Genomic DNA, 21,328 nt, shown 5'->3' on the forward strand with positions numbered 1-21,328 from the left:
GCCGAGCTGCCTCTGGCAGTGCCCAGCCTCCGATGCCCAGGACTTAGATCTCTGACACACTTTTTGCTCCCTGCCCGCTGACCTCTGGACTGGAAGGTAAGGAGGCAGGTGGGCAGACAGCAGGGTTGACAGATTTACTGTTCCTAACCTTCTTGGAAACCAGGGCTTCGTTTACTTTCTATGAACTCACAGAATACAAAGGGAAAGCCACGGATTTGGCCAGCCATGCTCCGGCTGTGACCGAGCTGATTATATGGTTGCCAAAAAGGCCCCAACACCTGTTGCCAGAGCAGAATAGGAGCACATTCTGGAGCTCCACCCTGCGACAAGGAGCAGGGGACATCTGGCTGAGGCCTTTGAGGGTGAGCACACCAGCAGATGCTCACGGGTTTCCTTGACTTCAGCGGTCAGGAAGTGGGGCAGAGCCTTGGGGCCCAGCCCATCTCGGCTCCCTGTAAGGCATGTCATTTTGTCCCGATCAGGTCTAGATGCTGGACAGTTTGTCTCCTCTACAAACCCATCAGTCCAGTGGCCACAGCTGGCCAGCAGAGTGAGCAGTCCTACCCATTCTGTGCTCCCATTGGCCATGGAATGCAAATCAAGTGTGAGGGCAGGCAGTGTGCTTGGGATGAGGCCTGAGGGCTGGATCCTCCAGGACTTAAGCTCTCAGCACCCCCTCCCAGTGTAAGGTAGATTGTGGTTGACACCATTGTAAAGATGGGTTTGGGAGCTAGAGGTGTAGCTGGGTGGTAGGGTACTTGTCTAATATGTGAGGCCCTTGGTTCCATCCCCAGAACCATATAAAAACAAAACAAAACAAAACAAAAAACAAAGATGACTTTCAGTGGACACATGGCTCAGCAGGAGCAAAGGTGATGATTGGCAGCTTCCTGTACAACGCTACCTTACTCTGCTGGTGGACGCCAGTCTGCACCAGGGTGGGCCTTCTGCCTTGTGCTTTGTGCCTTCTGCCTGGGGAGCTGATGCATTCAAGCACACTCTGGGGAGGTAGCCAAGATGCCCAGGGGAGTAATGCTCAGTGAAGGGCATCTGACCAGCCCAGGGCCACCTGATCGATGAGAGAACTTGGGACTGGGGTTGGGCTAGGGGAAATGGGGTGATAGGCTCCACTGTCCAGAAGACAAGCATGCAGGAAAAGGGGATCTGTGCTCTGGCCAGCCCAAGAGTGAAAACTATGGCCAGTGGATGGTGTTTCCAAAGCGGTCGGTTAGGACAGGAAGACACCTCTGCCAGTCAAAAGATAAGCAACCTAGAAAGTCTCCATCCCCCTCCTCTTTTTTTGGTTACTAGAGGTTAGCAGATAGAGGCTAGACTCTCTGGGGTCCCCTAAGAGGACTCCAGAAATGGATGGGCCTGGCCGTTGGGATCTAGACTCTTGATTCTAGGACTGTGGAGCCACAGCAGCCCAGAGGAGCTGAATTGGCTGAGCATGACAGGCCTGCTGGCCTCTGTGACCTGGAAAAAGCCACAGCCGCTCTCCACCCCCACTCTGCAGGGAGGACAGCCCTGCTGAAGGCCTCTGAGCCTCAGTGCTCTTATCTTCATCTCCCAAAGCCAGAGGATAATCACACCATTATCTGTGATAAGGCCCCCCTAGCAAACTAGAATGTCTGGTATCTTCAGCTTTTGATTGAAATTCTGTCAGCTCATTACAGACACAGTGCAGCCTGGGTATCACGCTGATCTAGAAATGCAACTGGCAGGTACTGGTGTCTGTGCTTAATAAAAGTAGGAGGAGAGTTATGGCTTCATAAATGGAGTTTGTCTGAGAGATAAAACTCAGCCTAAGATAATGAAAAGAGCATGCTGTGAGAAGTCTGGGGTGGCAGCTGCCAGCCCAGAATGGCAACCCTAAACCTAAGAAACAGTCAGCCTTTTGGGCAGATCCCCGACACAGAGGAACCTGGCAGAGCCACAACTTCACCCTAGCAAATCAGATGATCACCAGGTCTGCCAAGGCCCCTAGAGCACTGTTGCTTTTGCCTGGCTTGGTAAGCAGTGGATGCGTCCTTACTAGGATGAATGGATGAATGAATGGATGAATGAATGAATGAATGAATGAATGGTGAGCACAGACACACACAAGAGGAGTCATGGTGTGAAGCATGGGACTGTAGAGTCTTTTATTGAAACTCACAGTTTTCTGGACTTTTGGCCCCAAAGGGAAAAAAAAAAAGCAAATTATAAACATTGGCAGTAAGATGCGACAATTGTCCCCTGGAACTGAAGCTGAGTGGAACATGGCAGGTCAGTGAGGTGTCCAAGTTTTGGAGGGCAGGAACCTCATCAGATATGGCTGAAACGGCAGATTCTCCAAGCCTCTAAAGCAGGCAAAGTCTCAGGTGAACTAATGCTAACACACAAGGATTGTGGGAGTTGAGGAATCCCAGGCACTGGTTCCAGCAAATCTCCCTCATGCTCAGTCTGATTCCACTTTGCAGAAACTGTGCTCATCTGACCTGGCAGTCTCAGTGAGGGATGACAGTCGTGCCAGAAGAGGCCAGCGGTGATGCTTAGCGCTGGCATCAGGGAACAGAGGGGAAAGCCAGAAGCCAGGGACAGCAGACCAGACACTAACTCCACTGCCACCACCAGCATCCCCACCCCAAGGTGGTGCCATTCCACAGCCCAGGGTATTCAACCTTCAGTCCTTTCCTAGGTCAGGCTGGGAAAAGCTTTGCTAGGAGAGGAGGAAGAGAAGACAGGCCACATCCCTTCGGTGTGCTCCACTCTAGCTGGGTAGGCTGGATCATAGCATCCGAGAAGCTGTCATGGTGACGAAGTCCTCAAAGCTGAGCCGAATGTTGCCCTGTACGGCGGTGTCCTTTTCCCGGAAGGCCTCAGTCAACACCTGCAGCTGGGTACACACCTTGATGAAGCAGTCGAGCTGCATGGCGGGAGTGGCAGAGCGCGCGCAGTAGCGAGACACCAGGAGCTGGGTGAACTGAGGGCTCAGATTGTAGCCCATCTGCGACAGAGCTGGGGAGGAAGGGCACAGGAAGCAGAGGCTGAGGTGAGTCTATCGCTACTGAGCAGCACTGCAGCACAGCAGATCAGGGGATCTGGGGGCAGCCGCTCACAAGTCCCGCAGGCCCATTCAGATGTCAGGAGCACAGGAGGTCTCTTCAGAGACCCCACCCCCATCTCTTCACTGTCAAGGTTCATGAGATCCCAGAGAGGCCAGCAGCCTACCTGTGACCATCTCATGCACCTGAGCTACCAAAGGAAGTGTGAACCACTAGCCTCCCTGGACAGACAGACACCAGAGACAGCAGCAAGGCACAAGGGTCACTGTCCTGGAGGCAGGCAGTTTTGGGTCCCCCTGCTTAGCCTCACTAGCCCTTCTTATTGCCACTCAAGCCAGGCAATGCTCAACCTATGCTTCTAATAAGGATTAAAGGCAACCACGGAGGCACTCGGCACAGTGCCCTGAACACAATATCCCGTTTTAAATAACAGTCATATCCCCATACGAGGCCACAGCCTGTGTGCCACTTCCTTTCTCCCACTGAGAGGCCTCCTGCCTTTTCTGTGTCCCTGGCCTGCCCAGGAGCAATCTGAGCTCTGCTCCATGAGCCCTGGGCAAGGGACTAGGCTTCAGTTTTGTCACTTGTAAAAGGGAGACCAGCAGGGGTTCTGCACCAGTCCATGTGTGCGGAACAGTCAGCAGGATCTAGCCCCGGGAAGAGGAATTTCAGGAACGGACTGCAATGCTCGTTTCAATGCCTAGGGCATGGCAAACATTCATTAAGTTGTTGCTATCAACCTCACCAACATCAGTGAAAGGAGCTGGCGAGGCAGCGTTCAGTTCTGGTCACCCTCCCTTCTAGCAGGGGCAGACACGGCATGCTCACCCCCACACAGACCTTCATCTCAATGAAACACATGGCCTGGAAGAGGAACCTCGACTCCCTAGGCAGCCTTTCCCCTGTGAGGCGATGAAACTTCTCACTGGGTTCTCAAAGCCACATCAGCCATCTGTCTTAGTTCCCTACTGGCCTGAGCCCGGGCTGCAGGCTTGACTTACGGAGTCAGACAGGAACCAGATATGGATCTGTGGCCCCGTGTCCTCTCACCCAGCCACAACTCTAAGAAGGCTCTGGACCTCAGAAACCACCTCTGGCCAAGTGGCAACAGAACTGTGAGCCCTGAAGCAGGTCTCTTCCCATGCCACATGCTGGAACAATAAGAACGAACCACACTGCTAAGTCCCCATCTCTCTGATGCCAGAGGGGTTGTCCCACTCAGTCCTGTCACCAGGGAGCCCAGCACTGATTCAAGGCCCAGTTGCCTTTTCCTGGATTCTGGCTCAAAGCCCCAGTCAGGGTGCAGACCAGACGGCATGAATGGCATAGGTTGGCACTGGGCAGTGAGAGGAAAACCCTTTGATATGTTTTAAGGCATGAAAAGGAGTCTAGCTGTGCGGTGCCCACTGTGCCTACTGTGGTCCTTACCTTGCTGCAGCTCTACAGAGCTGATGGATCCAGAGCGGTCCCGGTCATACTGCTGGAAGAGGTTCTTCCACTGCTGGAGGAATTTCCATAGGGCTGAGAAGCCGACGACATCAATGCGGCCAGATTTGGTCTTATCAAACATGTCTGAGTGGAAGGAGGGAAAGGATAGAGGAAGGTTTCAAGACTGAGGGCCAAGGGTACCACTGAGGCAGCCCTTCTCCCAGGCTGAAGCAAATGCCTGTGCCTCAGACATGGCACCTGGCTGTTCTCGGTCCCGTCCCATCCAGATTCTGCAGGGCTGGTGGCTTAGCTCCAAGACTTGGGTCCATGATGACCCCTTTCCTGCAGTTTCGTACCAGGGGAGGGAATGTCTGGCTGCAGAATGGGAGACTGGACCAGCCTGAAACTTAGCAGCCTAGTCTTGACAACAATCCATGGTAAAGGAAATTGCATCTTGAACCCTGCTTCCTCCCTGGCTATAGTTCTCCTCAGACTGACTACTTGCCCACTTCTGTCACCTGTCAAGTGGCTTGGACCCAGTTCAAACCTGCATGTTCTTGGAAGGGTGGAACTCACTTATCATCATGAGACATGTCTCATCATTGAACGAGGACCAGTTAGAGTTGACAAGGGCCTGCTTCAGCTCCTTGAGGGAGATATAGCCGCTGTGATCGGCATCCACTGACTGGAACCAGGAGTAGGCCTCAGGATCCACATTGGGGGGGACACCACCTGGAGGAAGGAGTGTAAACCATGGTAGTCAGACCCAGGTCAAAAAAATTCCAGGGAGCCATTCTGGGTACCTCCCTGGTCCTAGGCATTCCTTTCTGTTCTATTAGCTTTAATGCCACCTTGACTCAGCCCGGACTCATCTGAGAAAGGAGTCCAACTGAAAGATTAGACTTCCCAGATAAGATTGGTCTGTGGGGGATTGTCTTGACTGTTAGCAGATGTAGGAGGGTCCAATCTGTGGGTGGTGCCATTCCCTTGGCAGGTGGTCCCAGCTGTTTATGAAACTAAGTAAGTATAAGCCTGCAAGGGAGCCAACAAACAGTGTTATTCCATGGTTCCTGCTTCTGAGTTCTTGTCCATTATGGACTACAACATATCAGCTGAAATAAATGCTTCCTGCCCCAAATCCCCTTGGTCAGTGTTCTACCACAGGGACAGAGAACAAACTAGAATACCCACCCATAAAGCCTCACAGGCCTGCCTGTCCATCTGCCACCAAGCCCAGGCCCCTCTCTGAGGGAGGCTTGCATGGCACCTCACGAAGGTTTGATTCCTGCAGCAGAGTCCTGCACAGCTTTGTGAATAATGTCCCAGTAACTGCTCTAAGATGTCAGTTTCCCACCCCTCCAATGCAGGGAGAACTCTCTGTAAACGGCCTGAAGGAAGCAGGGTTAACCGGCCACAGAAGGGATCAGAAGCAGACATGGGCAGTGTGGAGGACAGACCCAGACAGGAGGCCAAGGGAAACGGCATGCCTGACTGGGGTCTGGCGTGGAGACCCAGGCGGGCTTGGCCACCTTAAACAACAGTGCACTGGTTAGCTTTTATTTTCGACCTGGCACAAACTCGACTGAGGACTGCTCAGATCGGAGCTCTAAGAAACAGGTCAGTGGAGGAAAATAAAAGGACACTCAGTGTGACCTCAAAATAGCGACAGCACACTGTGGACTTTTACTGGCCTGAGAGACAGGTGCCTCCAAACCCTGTAGGTCAGCCTCAGAGGGTCCAGGAAAACACGTCCATCACACAGGGTGTGAGAATCAGGTTTTGTAGTGGAGAATAGGGACAGACACTGGTTTTTCTAGATAAACTGTTTTTGAAACAGAAGGGAAGGAGAGAAGTCAGACTTCCTGCTTCTAAGACCTAGGGCTCCAGGGTAGCTCTCTGGAACTCCATGGGCTGCAGGTTTCTTGAGCCATGGGCCCATTTTATGGCCCTGGTTTTGGGGTGGTTGATACAGAAGCCCACTGCGGGCAGTACCATCCCTAGGCAGGTGGGCCTGTGTTGAAGAGGAAACTAGCTGAGCGTGAACCGGGGAACGAGCAATAGGTGAAGGTAGCAGGCAGCGCTCCGCCTCGGTTTCTGCTTTACACCTCCTGCTTTGGTTTCCCTCAGTGTTAGACTGTAACCTGGAAGTCAAACAAATCCTTTCTTCCTCTTTTGGTCATGGTGTTCTTCACAACAGAAACCAAACTAGAACAAGTAGGGTCACTGGGGAGGGAGGACATTTCTGTGACGTGTGCGGGTGGGCTTCATACAGAAGAACTCAGCTTGAGATTCGAGACAGACCAGGACTCAAGTCCTGACTGGTTTTCACTAGTTGTGTAACTTCAGGTAAAGTAACTTTTTTGAATTCCAACTTCCATCTTTATAAAGTGAACCACTTCCAAGGGGTAGGTTAGATGACCACCTGAGACAGCAGCAAACCCAAGTCCTCAGCAGAGGCAGGAAGGGGTGGTGGGAGACGTTTTCAGAGGAGGAGTATTTCAGCTGTTTCTGAAGGAGGAGCTGTGGGGGAGGAGGAGGCAGCAAAGGATGCATTACAGCACTCAGCATCTCTGCTGGATGGAAGGCAAGGGCCGAGGGCAAATGTGGAAGCCAGAGGCCCTCTGGGATCTTTCTGCGAACAGAGCAGCACCTCTAATGGTCAGATCTGCCACCTACAGTAGTAGTTCTTGAACCTTGGAGGTGGAACTTTCCAGGACTCTAAGGCAAGTGCAGCAGGGATCAGGATGGATGCAGTATTGCTCCCAGGTGTTGCTAGTCATCCCGGGAGAGGAAGCAATGCAGGCAAATGAGAGAACAGATGAGGCACGCCCCTTCTTCCCTCCCCTGCCCTAGAGACTACTGCTACTCTCTGGCCCAGGGATCAGAGGCCTCAGAGTCAGGGGCTCCTTTCCCTGCAGACTTTTGATGAGTTCAGACACAAGGTTTTGGAGGACTTGGAAATCCACTGCAGAGCTGCTGAGCCGGAAGCCAACAGCCAGATGCTTGGGCTCTGAGAAGATAAATGTTACTGGCTGGCTGTGCTCAGAACCCCAGAGGTTTGGGTACCTCCCCCAGGGCCACCTGCCTGGGTACATCCATTCAGATGCTGCTTGCTTCCTAAGCACAGCGTTCCCAGGAGGCCCTACTCATGGGCCAAAGCAGTTCCTGACTGCCTAACTGGTGCTCAGCCTCCTGAGAACAGCCACTCTGTGAAGGAGCTCACTGAAGGGAGGGGGCGGAGGGAGGAGCAGGGTCTGGCACTCACTTTCCCTAGCCTTCTGCTAAGAGACCCCAGCTAAGGCTCGTCAGTCTCTGGCCCTTGTCTTGTCCAACACCTCCCCTCCAGCCTGCGGCTTTCTTTCCCCTTCTCTTCCACCCTCGTTTGCCACAGGTACCATCACATTAAACGCCAAGATTCCTCTGCCCTAAAACAAGTCTCTCAGAGCCGTCCACTAAGCCCAGATGCTGTGGCCAGGATTAAGCTGCAGCTTCACACTTAGGGTCTACTAATCAGCCTGGGAAGTAGTGCCACTGTCCCTATTTTACAGAGGGGACTGAGGCATAAGAGGCAGTCTGGGCAGGTTAGTGAGTGTCTGATCTCAAAAGCTTTCACTAAGGACCCCATCTTTTCTTTCCACGGATGTGGTCAGTCACCCTCCTACAGGAATGCAGTTTCTTCTCCCGTGGACTGCACTGCTGTCTCCTATGGTCTGCTGCTCTCCCTGTCCAAGACAAGCACTGTACACCCCCTCCACTGCCTGGTAGCCCGAGGAGCTCCCCATGAGCGGAGCACCATGTCCTGCCAGGGTCAGGCTCAACAATGGGATGTGCTTCTGCCAAAAGAACGTGAGTACTTCAGACCGGAGCCACCCAGCCTGGCCTCCTTACTCTCTCTCCACCCTAAGTTCAACGTGCCCCAAAAGGGGTGCTCTCAGCTGCAGCTGCTGACATACGAGCGAGGAGAGCAAACAACAGAAGTAAGTGTTTGTTGTAAGCCGAGAGGACTTTAGGTATGTTAGCACACTCATTCTGCCAGAATAGCAAAGCAGGAGGTGAGGAGCTCGAGCCAGAGACCAGGGTAGGTGCACATCTTCAGGAAGGACACGGATGGGACACGGATGCTTAGATCAGGTCGAAAGGTTCTACACTGGGTTCCAGAGCTGAAGGTGCTACTTACCCTGTCCATAAGGCCCAGGCTGCTGGGCACCATAGGAACTTGGAGGTGGCTGACCGTAGGGGCCCCCTGGAGGTACACCACCATATGGTCCACTCGGAGTTCCAGATGGGAGTCCCCCAGCACTGGGGTATCCATAGGGCCCTCCAGGGGCAGGACCTCCATAGCCACCGCCAGGGGGGAATCCACTGCCATACTGACCCCCACCATGGGGAGGTCCAGGGTAGTAGCCACCTGGGGGTGCTCCAGGTGCCTGTCCTGCAGCTTCGGGGCAACTCTGCAAGAAGAACAGGCATGGTCAGGGTGGTGAAAGAGGCCATAGCACTTTACAGCTACTGAGCGCCTGCACTGCTGTTCTTATGTCTGACCCCACAGGTGAGACTGGACTTACGGCAGTGCTCAGGTGGCCTTGAGGCTTCTAGGGAAGCTACCACTTACCCACGGAGACTCCTCTTCCCAGCACATCTAAGGCCTTACAGGGCCTGGGGTCATGTCTAGTTTGCAGCTTATCCCTAGCTTCCAATAGACAATGGATGCTCAGTAAATATGTTATATGAAGAGGCAAATAAACCAAATGGAATGCTCACTCTTCAGGACCTCTGCCTGCAGAATTCAGGGCACAAGTGCAGTCTTGCCACAAAGCCTGTCCCTCATCGGCCACCAGTGATGCAGCCCCAGCACAGAGCCTCCACAGCAGCTCTTCCTTCCTTACACTAGCTGATGATGCATGAATAGTCGCTAATCTCACGACTTTGAGGCAGGCAGGGACAAAAACCAAACACCACAGTTCAGGTTTGTCACCCGCTAACTCAGGTCAACAACGCGTGAAGGAGGGAGAAAGAACTAACTTCCTCCAGGATTAGTCTGATCAAGAGCCAACCCAAGTACAAATCCTCCACTCCTCTCCCTCTGCCGTTTGCCTGATCATAACGAAAAGTTAGTGCGTTAAAAGTAGGATGTGTACTGTTAGAGAAAAGACCTGTAAGGTAGTAATGGAATCCTATAGTCATTACTGGGGGGAATGAAGGCGTTTTTGTCCCAAAAAACAAGCCAAAGCTGTTTGCCATTCTTCTGAGGTTTGCAAAAGGAAGATGAAATATTTTGAGATCTAAAAAGATTTAAAAAAAAAAAAAAAGGTTGCTGGGTGGTGGTGCACACCTTTAATCCCAGCACTTGAGAGGCAGAGTCTAAGGCCAGCCTGGTCTACAGAGTGAGGACAGCCAGGGCTACACAGAGAATCCCTGTCTTGAAAAACAAAACAAAACAACAACAACAAAAATCAGGGTCTTGTCCATTGAGTCTATCCAGTAAGTTGGGCAGTTCTGGTGAATAAAAGTTACTGTTGGTTTGGAATTAAAACAAACACAAAGTTTTAGGTTTATTGTAAGATGGCTGAAAGGGGAATGAATGGCGGCTACAAGAGAAAAAGAAGTGTTCAAGACAAACAGAGGGGTAAATCCAAGCATCTTCACGATGAAACAGTTGTCCCTGTTCCAGGGCTCAAACCACTTGCTAGGAATGTTGTAATGTAAAGACATTAACAAAGGAGGTGAGTGGGACAGAGGATGGGAAAGCCACTTTGAGAATTCCCAAGGAAAGCCAAAGCAGACTGATGCTGCCCAAGAGCTAATGAAAAGAATTTAACATTTCCCTTTTTGGGAACAGACCACTGCAATCAGCAAGGTTTAATGGAAGAATAATGGACAATACAGAGGCAGATGCATAGAACATCTAGCAGAACTCTAGGGGCAAGCTGTAAGTGATAAAAGGTTTGTATTGAAGTGTGTATATCCTTAAAACAGTTAGAGATATACTTTAGTAGAAGAGGCTAATAGGATCCATAGAGTGAAATATGTAATAGGTACCAGAATATTTTTGTCTACTAAGAATGTATTGCTCAGGTAGTACTGTATACTCACCCCTGGCAGCTGGAAGTGAGATATGGGTGCCGACTTATTGACAGGAGGCATTGAAAACACAATTCTTGATCATCAGGGCATATTGGAATAGTAAAAAAGGCAATATTTTAAATCAACAACTATAACATAGTAGTTTTGAGGGACGGTGGTGGGAGAGGGAACTCCAGGCTGGACGGCTCCACAGGACAACAAGGAGCATTAACAGCATGGAGAGCAGGGCAAAGCCTCCAGTTAGCCAAGCTCTGGGAAGACAGACGTAGACGGCAGCACCCAACAATGGGCTCTACACCATCTGGATGGAGCTGTTCTCGGATTAACTGACATAACTGTCCAAGTTTGTCCACAGTCAGGGGGACCTTTGATCCAAGAGAGTTTGGGCAGGTGTTTCTCATGGCCCTGAGGAAAAGGATATTCAGGAGCTGTCACAGCCCCACTGAGACAGGGGTCTCTACCCCAAGGGAGAACGATAAGGGCAGAGCGAAGGGGTGGAAAACTGCACATAAGGTTTCTGTACTTACAACAGCAGGGGATTACTTTTGTCACCAACTCCTTGAATGTCTGAAACTGGGGACTCAATGTGCCAATTAGAAGGCCAGGATTATTTTGCTATAATGGAAACACTAGCTGCTGTGTCTCTAATGCCCTACATGGGAATCTGGTTGACAGAAACACCAAGTCCGGTGCGCTCTGTGGAATTAAATTCTTCTTTAGCCCATTATCAGGGTCTATGGTGTCGGATAAGGATTAATAATCAATTTTGTCAATTGAGTTAGAGCTGGAATTTCTCAGAGCAACTGCGAATAAAGTATAATGTAAATTTGACTAATATAATCAGAATCAGTGACATCTGGGGGAAAAATAATCTGGGCAAACAAAACTTCTATAGTCCAGTCTGATTTACCTAAAATCAAGTCAAAACATTCATTGGAAGGGGTTCCTACATCTGTGGGGAGCCTCTTCACCTCTCCTATTACATCGAATTTTATACCCCTAATTACAGATAAATCTAATACAGAATTACCTTTAATAATCAAACCTCTTAATGTCCTAGGTTTGGGATGGATCTGGATGGTGTGCGGCAGAGGCACATGGTGTAGAAGCTATGCTTCCAGGCTGTGCTCCTGCAGAGGCAGCACGGGGCCAGGACCCTGGAACCACAGGCAGGGACCAAAGGGGGTTTGCTGGTATCAAGCAACCCTCAGCGCTCATTCCTGTTTTCCCCAAACTGGACTGCCTTCACTATCAACTCTAGATGGACACTGACTAGCCCAGCAAAACCATCTTTACATTCAGGGTATATTTTAGAAAGAGTTTACCATACTGAAGTCTATGAATAAGTTTTATTTATACTGTTTTTGGAAATGGCTTCTTTTCCCACATTTGAAACAGAGAGCCACAAGACTGCTGGCAGAATCTGAGCCTTCAGTTCCTCTGTGCCAATGCTTTGGTGGGCCTTTATTGATCAGCATAGTATGAAAAGGATTAATTAGCAACTACAGTTGATGGGTTTTTTTTGCAATCAGATTTGCATTTTTGTGAGCTAATGAAAGGTAAAGTGGTAGCAGCTTCTTTATTATCTGCCTTTCATAGTTTGTTGTGTAGACAACTGACAAAGTCCATAAAGGGCTCTGTAGACTTTTGTCTGATGGTAGAAGAGGACCCTAGGGAAGTATTAGGATCAGCAACTTTGCTCCCAGCCCTTGTAGTTGCTGAGGCTAGCAAGCGGCTGAGCCTTGGTTTCAAAGTCTCCTTGTCTGACTAATTGATCATAATTAACATTTATGAGGGGCTGCTGCCTTTGGTTGTGAGCAGCAATGAACAGGCATTTGTCCATCCATTCTGAAGGCCACATTAACAGTGGTGAGAACTGCTTTTATAAGGGCTTGTATTCAAAAAGTATCATTTTATATGTAATTGCAGTAACATTATTCCGTTAGTAAAATGGTTTGAGCCTCATTCTCTGTAACACACTTTGTGAGATCTTTGTACATGGCGAATGGAGCCCTTCTCTGGCAGCACCAGGTCCCACTCTCTAATGACTGGAAATTAGAGAGTCACTGACACACCTGCCCAAGAAACTTCTTTAAGGCCACTTTATGGATGGGGACAATTTATTTATTTTATTTTGTTTTCTTGAGACAGGGTTTCCCTGTGTAACCTTAGGGTTGACCTGGATCTCACTCTGTAGACCAGACTGGCCTTGAACTCAAAGAACCGCCTGCCTCTGCCTCCCAAAGGCTGGGAGTAAAGGCCTGCGCCACCACTGCCTAGCAAGTACAAGGAAGCAACTAAAGCTGGAGTGTTTTGACAAGAGCCAGCCCATGCGACTTCTCTACCTGTCCTGTGTCTTCTGCTGGACTCTAACAAAGGTCTTCGCCCTGAATTTACTGAACAGCACAGAAAAATGGCATAGGACAGGAATGAAGGACATTTCATTTTCTGGGGGGAGGAGTTCAAGATAGGGTTTCTCTGTGTAGCCTTGGCTGTTCTGGAACTCATTCTACAGACCATGATGGCCTCAAACTCAGGGATCCACCTGTCTCTGCCTTCCAAGTGCTTGGTATTAAAGACATGAGCCACCAATGGCTCTTCGAGGACAATTTCCTACAGAAATCTTTAGCAGAGTTTTACAAAGAAAGAAGTTACTTCGCTGACCCAGAACAGTGCTCAAAGCCTCACACAGGTGTTGGTTGCTTTCAGTAAAAGACTAATACACACACACACACACACACACACACACACACACACACACACACACTCTGTTCTGGGTCAGCGGCATAGAAGAATATAGAATATATAACTTAAGAGTAAAGCTCTGCATTTAGCTTAGCACGGGTTGTAAAAGTTGATGGAGAATCCAAGGCAAGTAAGGTTGGTTACACTGCTGTTCTCTTAAAGGCAGGTTAAACTACACAGTAGGATAGCAGATCGGGTACAGTCTTCATGGATCTCAGGCATATTAACTTCTGCTGTTAAGTCTGGGAAAAGTTCAGTCTCTCTGAATGAAAGAGATATTTTCAAAAATGTCCACCACACTAACTGAATTAATGGCTCACCTGCACAAAGCCTCAGGATCCTTAGGGAGGAGCTCCTCACACTGCCTGCTATATGAATGAAATCAGGCTCATCACACAAAGCCTGACGGGATAAGAACTTTATACGCAGTAACTATTAATGACAGTGCCCCTCTACAAAGGAGGAAACGAGTTCAGAGAAGTCGCGCGTAAGCTGTGCGTGCAGGCTCAGGTCCAGAAGCTAGGTCTCCTGACGACCAAGACTATAGCCACACTCCCTGTCCAGTCCACCTCTGTGCACTACAGCCAGGGGCTCCGGAGGCTCGGAGTGTTCCATTCCCATCCCTACATGGGTTTGGCAAGCACAGACCAAACAAACATATGTATTATTATTATTTTAAATGTATATCCATCTCCCCCAAAAAGTTGCTTTGACAAGCTAGAAGTGCCATGCTGGTCTTTGAAAGATGCGAAGGTATTCTCCACCAAAAGAAATCAAAGGGGGACACTGTAGACAGACCTATGAGTTAGCACGGTGTGGTCAAGGAATGGTGAGAACATGCTGTGAACCCAGAAAGGAAGACCCTTTACACCTTCAACCAAGCACCTCTCCTGTTGTTTTCAGCTGGTGGGTGAGTTATCCACACCTGTCCAGTGTCACCCTCACTCAACAGCAAGTTCTCTAGGGACAGACCCAGAACTTCTTTAGCATCACCATCGCCACCACCAACCACCATCCCCAAGCCCGGCACAGTGACCGGTACCTGTAAGCCTCCATAAACATAAGCACCGCTCTGCAGTTAGGGCTTTATGTGGAGCAAACAGAGAGCACCACAGAAGGCTTCCCAGTGCAGGAGGAATGTGCTCTGAGCCTTGTCTGGAGAATTAGCCAGTGCAGATTTGGAGATGAGCTATTGGGCCGGGCTGGTGGGGGGGGGGGGGGCAGGTGCTGGGCAGGCAGGGCATGAACCAGACAGCAGCAGGCGCAGGGATGGGAAGAATGGGGTGGATTCTGAAGCAATTTCAGAGAGAGACTAGACATGACTTGGCAACTAATTGGATTAGGCAAGAGATGGAGGGGGAGTGAAGAAAGCCAAGTGTTCAGAATGACTCAGGGTTCTAGCCTGCGCATGATGAAGGAGGCACAGCCATCAACTAAGGCAGAACAGGCTGGGGAGGAAGCTTGTGTAAGGCACTGGGCTGGTCCCAGGGTCACCGAGTTGCAAGTTAAGGGCTGAACTTGAAGAAATGAGAGCCAGATCTATGCCTCCATGTTCTGCTGCCAACCTGGTCCAGACATTTTCTAACAGCATTTTAGCCTCATAAACAGAAAACCAGGGTGGAGAGCAAAAGACAAGAGTTCAGTAGCATGGTTTCTAGAGCATCACAGGGAAACTACCTCTAAGGTCTTAGCTTATGGAAATAAGCTATATTTAGGGTTTTTCAGGGTTGGGGGACATAATTAACGAGGCTCTGTGAGGTGCTTTAAGTTCACATGGCTGTCACTGGTTCCCTGATCCTGAGAGCTAAATGCTCACCCCCATTTCAGAGATGAGAAAATGTAGATGCCCAGAGTTTAATATACTTTCGATCATGCAGCTAAAATGGGAAACTGATTCAAAATAGGCCCTGCACATATGAGTGCTGAGCATATGCCTGTGCCAGGAGCTGAGCTGAACACCTGTCAGGTACGATGGCTTCCACAGTGGACACAGGCAGAGGGAAAGGCTGGAGATGATGGTTCAGCATCCGGAGTAGACAGTCTCAGAAAATCACATCCTTCTTCACTGCAGCATCTAGCCCCCGATTGGTTCAGTTCAACTTCCAAGTCTCTTTCTGCACTCCTGCAGGTGACAGACAGCACAGCTCCTCCCAGTTCAGAAATTCCTGCATCCTCTCTTAGTCCCAAGGGCTCATTTTTCTACCTCCAAGCCCAAGTGAGACTCCAAGGTATCAAAGAGGGTCCAGACTGACTTCTGAAGAGGAAGGGAGGAGATTGCATTGAAAAGGCAAGCCTGCTCAGAGCTACCTTTCAAGTGCCTGATGGAAGAGGCAAGAACCCAAGCTAAGGGGTTAAATAGCCACAGGAAGACAGAAGGAATGGTCTGGGCAATCACCAGCAGAGCCTTCTAAAATATTTAAAGGACAGAAACATGCAACCAAAGAACAGTGAGCTGAGAACTGTCCCAAGACTTTAATTACCACCTCCGTGCTGACAATCCAAAATCTTTCTTTCCAGCGTCATCTCCCTTGAGCCGCAGACCCACATACCCAACAGCTTCCTGACCTTCCCTCCCACCTTATACATCTCTTTGTTCCCATCTCCTAGTGCTTCCTGCCACCCAGTCATCTAAATCAAAGCCTTAGTGCCCTCCCGGGTACTTTCTTTCCTCCCACTGTCACCTCAATTAAACACCATGTTCCCTCAACTCTTCCTGCCAATGGCCTGTCACACCAGCCTTTATCAGGTCGTTGTCCTCTTTCAGAGAGAGTATTTCAATAGCTTTGAAACTGGCCACCGTGCCCCCACCTCTCCAGCTTCAATGTCTCCTCTCAAGGCCCATAGTTCAAGCTCTGCAGGACAAAAGTAACAAGCCCCTCACCAGCACCCCTCCCTCAGTACTCTTAGGAGGAAACCAGACCCCTCAAAATGACATACAAGACCCTTTGGGATCTGACCCTTCTTACACTTCTGGTCTCATTTTCTTGCCTCCTGGTTCCTCATTATTAAAACCAGACTAATCTTAAAATTTCCCCCAAATATTGGACTTTCTGATTCTTTAATAAAGCTCTCAGATACGTATGCTACAAAGCAGCTGCTAAGAACAATGTACCATGGAATATACTACCCTACTTGCTTTCTGGTCTTTGTAAAGTTATTTCCTTAGCTGGAATATAACTTTTTCCTTCCCCCAGCTTACTCCTACTGGTGATTCTTCTGCTAAACCCCACTGGGCTGGTCCCCCTGCACTATCCCAATACCTCATGTCCACTCCCACTTCACACAATCTACATATCTGCATTCCACTCCCACTTGAGTATTTACTACATACCACACTTGACATTAATATTCTCATTGCGCCTCCACAGTAAGTCTGCCGTAGGTACTGCTATGACTCCATTCTAAATAATGGGAAACTGAGCGTCAGGTCTTCACAACCAATTTCTGTAAGCAAGTGGCAGAGCAGGGATGTGAAAACCAACTTCTCTGGGCTTGGAGACCAAGCTCTTGAGCACTGAGATCCATCAAGCAGGCTCCCCCACTGAACCAACTTGACTTTTACTACTCCAAAGCCCAGGTGATGCCTGAGTACCCTGGGCCAGAGGCAGTGGACAGTTACAGGTACTGTGCCTCCCATGGATGGTTGTGAGCCTCCAGAACTAGGCAGTGGGTGGGAGGCAGGAAGCATTGCCTGAGCTTTTGCCTGACTTCAAACAACCAGCTCTCTTTTCTCAGAACACCTGGGATGAGGAGGCGGGCATCTGCGAGGTGGGGATGAAAAGCACCATTGCTGCTTCTATTCCAGACATTGTGGTCCTTTTCAGTATTCTACCCTGAGTATGAGCCCAGGCATTGTGGCAAAGTAACCATCATGGCAGTGGCAGCAAGCGCTGCCATGTCCTATGCACCAGTGACATTCAGGGCTCCCTTGCGCTCTGCCGCGCCCCACCCTCCTTACACCCTTTGCACAGGTGCTAGTCCTCCCTGTCTATGGTAAGGAAATTAAGGCTCAGAGTCCTTAAATGGTCTACCCGAGAGCACAGAAGACTTATTAAGTGAGTAGTGTTGGAATTCTAGCCCGGTTCTGTCTGTCATTGCTTCTAGAGTGTATATAAATCACCCCTAGAGCTTATTAAGATGGCAACTACTGGGGCTTGGAGGATGGCCCCATCAGCATTGTGTTTACCATGCAAGCATCAGGACCTACTTGCATGGATCCCCAGCATCTAAGTAAAAAAGCCAGGTAAGGCAAAGCATGCCTGGGGAGGCAGAGATGATGAGGATCCCTGGAGCTCGGTGGCCAGATAATCCAGCTCAGAGAGTTCCTGGCTCAGTGAAAAACTGTCTCAAAAAATACATTGGAGGGCAACTGAGGCAGCTGCTATGTCAACCTTTGGCTACTAGATTCTCAGTGCCACACACACTGAGGCAGCTCCAGGGGAGGGAAAATCGTCTGGCAGACTTTCTCGGGGATGGGGGTGGGGGATGGAGTCTGGACAGGGGCAGCTCCAGGGAGGGGGCATGGGGTGGACTTCCAACTGAACATTCCAGATTCTTTGGCTATCTGGATACCAGGGACTGGGGCGAGGCTCCCATTCAAACAGTGGGAATCTGTGTTAGAGCAAGTCTTAGGTGGGATCCAAGTCTGTTCTTTAAGTGAGCTCTCAGGTAATTCTGATACAAACCAGCCACTAAAAAAACAAAACAACAAAAAACCCCAAATGTACTATGGCAATGCTTTCCCAAACTGAGCTCATCCAGAATACCAGAATATCTCTCTCTCTCTCTCTCTCTCTCTCTCTCTCTCTCTCTCTCTCTCTCACACACACACACACACACACACACACACACACGCACACACACGCACACACAAAAACAAAACAAAACAAAAAACAAACAAAAAAAACCAAAACAAACAAAAAAGACATAAGACAAAACTAATGTGGAGGGGTGTTCCATGGTTAAGTAATGCTTCAAAGAAATGTTACGTATTTTATGACTTTCTGGCAGTTTAATGAATATTATCAAGCTGTATCTAACACAGTATTTCCCAGACTGGCTTAACCACAGAATCCTCCTCTATTGACAGCACCCATTAACATCTCACCAAACCCAGCGAGTGGAACGTAGTTAGTTGTACGTCTAATCTCAGCCCACACTGGCTCTCTGCTTGCTTCTGCTATGTATGCAATAAACAGAATTCAAAGCTCTAATCACGGCCTCAGGCTCACTTGCTATGTGGGACCTTCAGGTTTCTCTGGGTTCGTTCCTCTATACATCAAACAGGAAGTCCTGCATGCCTGCAGGGTCTTCATATGAGTATAAAGGAGGCCCAACTGCTGTGTAGGGGCCAGTGGCGGAAGGTGTTTGCTGTCAGGTCCAAGGAGTTTGATCCCCAAGACCCACAATTGGAGGGAAAGCAATTCCTGAACATGTGCAAGTCTGGTCTCCCCCCCCCTCTCTCTTTCTCTCTCTCTGTTCCTCTCTCTCATAAATGTAACAAATGCTGTATTAATGTACAGGGTTGCACATCTTTTGGCCTCTGACTATGGTCAGTCAAGGCTTGCTAATATCCCATTGATTTTGTTTTCTACTTTTCTTGCATGAGATTAATCTCTCAAATTACTCTATGATCAGGGCAACTCGGGACCCTTCACTGGGATTATTTTGTACAATGTGAAGTGGGGGAGGGGGGGTTACTTTGAAAAAATCCTACAAAATGATGTTACACTTGACTGTATAGCATATGCGCTGTAAAAATCACATCGTTCTTCCTAATAACTCTGTGAGAGGTGGGACTCAACTTATTCGACCTATTTTATGAGGAAACTGGCTCAGAAAAACGCCTTAACTAATGTGGCCAGGACATGACTCTACTTTTGACTCACAACTGCATTTAACCACTTCTCCACTCTGGCACCTAACAGATTTCTGGCCACAAAGATGACACTGCCATGTTCCTGGCTGGCGCGAGAAAGGCTAGCAAGTGAGGAAGACGCGTTGGCAGACAATCCAGGTTCTGACCTTGGCCCCACCGCCTAACTACCTGTGATCAGATAAACTCCGCGTCTTCTCTGGGTTTCACTTTTCCTACACGTGAAATGACGCTGGACTACCGTGAGTGGTGTAAGCATCTCACTTCTGGCACCTCCTAACACTGACTGTCCTGATTATTCTGTCGCAGTACGTGCTAGGTGAGTCGGAAACCTGTTTCTTATCCCACGCCCTCACTGACAGGGAGAGAACCACAGCTCTGAACGCCTTGTCAGCACAGAGGACCCCGCCCCATAGGAGACCTGAGGAGTGTGTCCTGGTCTGATCCAACCCAGATCTATCCAGTTCCAAGTCCCCAAAGCCTGGCGTGAGCGACGTCAGAGGGGCCGCGACACACACCAAAAAACCTCTCGAGTGGTCCTCAGTGACGTAAGACAGCGCGACAGACTGGTCCTCTTTGTTCGTCGCTCACGCAAGACCTTTCTAAGGTGAAGCTCTGCGTGAAAAGGGGGCGGATAAAGTGGGAAGAAAGAGCCGAGGATGAAGAGCGGCCCCGGGCCTCTAGACAGAGCCCAGACATTGATGTAGGGGCCGCCACAACTCACCTGCCCGTACGGATAGCTGGCCATGGCGACTATGACGCCATACAGTTATGGAAGGCGGGGCTTCCTGCCTTATTCAGGGGGGGGCGGGTCCACATCTTATTGGACAGACAGGCTGTCGATCTTACGGCGGACAAACGGAAGTGATTCTTGGGGCAGTGGGCGATTGCGAGAACGGGGCGTCTGGTTGCAGTGTCCGGAAGTGTTGGTGGCTGTAGTGGCACATTTATTTTTGGTTTTGTGACCTGGAGCAGCCTTCGGGACTGGTTAGACTAGGTTTTTCTAATGGTTAGACTAAGTTGGTTGTTTTTGCGGTGGCCATATTATAACCTGGCAAATCGGTCGCGTGCTAGTTGCGTCACTTTCTGAGATCACTTTATTTTTATGACCAAGCAGTTGTTATGGCTGCTGGGAACTAACCCCCTCCTGGAATATAGGTACCATTTAGTACTTGGATGCTAAACCGATCTTTGGGCCGTGGAGAAAGGTCAAGCTGCCAGAGTAGAAGAAAAATTAAGATAATTTGGCACTTCTTCATAAATGGGGAAACTGAGGTCCAGAAAGGCAGTGACTTATTTTCCTAAATTCACAGTCAGTTCACAATAAAATATGGCCTAGGATTAGTGTCGATGAATAGCTAGGTCTCGGCAAGGAGGTCTGTCCCCCTTTGTAGGTCAAAACCTGGAACTAAGTGATCATCATCATGTGCTTGCCTCTTGGGTTTAGGTCCTACACTTGCTTATTTGATTAGTTAAATTCCCATGTGGCCAGGCATGGTGACACATACCTTTAGTCTCAGCACTCAGCAGGCAAGTGTATCCACATAGAGAGTTCCAGGCCAGCCAAGGCTACATAGTGAGGCCCTGTCTCAAAAAAACTCTCATGTGGACAAGAATTTTGTCTGGTTTGCTTGTAATTATATCTCCAGTATCTATAATGCTTTGCTATACTTTTAAATAAACAAAAAGAGTTATGAGCTATTATCCAGCCAGGCCATCTGACCATCTAGCCAGCCAGGCACTTTCCAAGCCCCCAGTTCTGATCATGGTACTAACCGCAGGGCAGTCCATGGCAGTTCCCATCCCTCATTCATATCTGCAAAGGCAGACAAACCCCTTCGTTCTGATGCTCTCGGCTCCTAATGATCTGGCCCAGCTGTCCCCAGTCTGTCTCCCACTCTCTTTGCTCCTTTTTCCACCTTCAACATGCTTTAGTGAGCAGATCTTGTTTTCTTTTTTAAGAATCAGTCTCTAGCTGTATGATCTGCTTTCTCAAATGTCGGTTAAAACAATGTTAACTTGAAAGGGAATTTAGTACAGACTCTCATGCTCAGGCTAGGGACACACTGCTCGTTCATAAAAAGACCCATGGCCCTTTCGCTTCTGTCTGTCAGTCCCATCCTCCGTTTAACCTCCCTCGTAGCCCCCA

The 21,328-nt window shown here is 49.4% G+C and overlaps 1 protein-coding gene and 1 long non-coding RNA gene across 4 annotated transcripts; one reads left to right on the top strand and one right to left on the bottom strand.

The window, feature by feature from the left end:
- The first annotated feature begins 9 nt into the window (after positions 1-9).
- LOC146895192 (uncharacterized) lies at positions 10-20,883 on the top strand. The gene is made up of 3 exons (XR_015000939.2): positions 10-96; positions 8,126-8,321; positions 19,232-20,883. It is a non-coding gene; the product is annotated as an uncharacterized LOC146895192 (long non-coding RNA).
- Positions 2,119-19,972, bottom strand: Pef1 (penta-EF-hand domain containing 1). 3 transcript variants are annotated; one of them, XM_048434254.3, is made up of 5 exons: positions 19,904-19,972; positions 8,653-8,926; positions 5,052-5,207; positions 4,476-4,619; positions 2,119-3,000 (listed from the first exon to the last, which is right to left on the bottom strand). In XM_048434254.3, the coding sequence occupies exons 1-5, from the start codon at positions 19,925-19,927 to the stop codon at positions 2,771-2,773; spliced, it is 828 nt and encodes a 275-aa protein (XP_048290211.1). In that variant the 5' UTR covers positions 19,928-19,972; the 3' UTR covers positions 2,119-2,770. The 3 variants fall into 3 exon arrangements, with proteins under 3 accessions (XP_048290211.1, XP_048290212.1, XP_048290210.1); XM_048434255.3 differs by lacking the exon at positions 19,904-19,972 and adding an exon at positions 16,636-16,721; XM_048434253.3 differs by lacking the exon at positions 19,904-19,972 and adding an exon at positions 10,569-10,634.
- Positions 20,884-21,328: the final 445 nt, after the last annotated feature.

This window comes from Myodes glareolus, chromosome 3, assembly GCF_982192425.1.
Source record: "Myodes glareolus chromosome 3, mMyoGla1.1, whole genome shotgun sequence".
In the NCBI taxonomy this organism is placed as follows: domain Eukaryota; kingdom Metazoa; phylum Chordata; class Mammalia; order Rodentia; family Cricetidae; genus Myodes; species Myodes glareolus.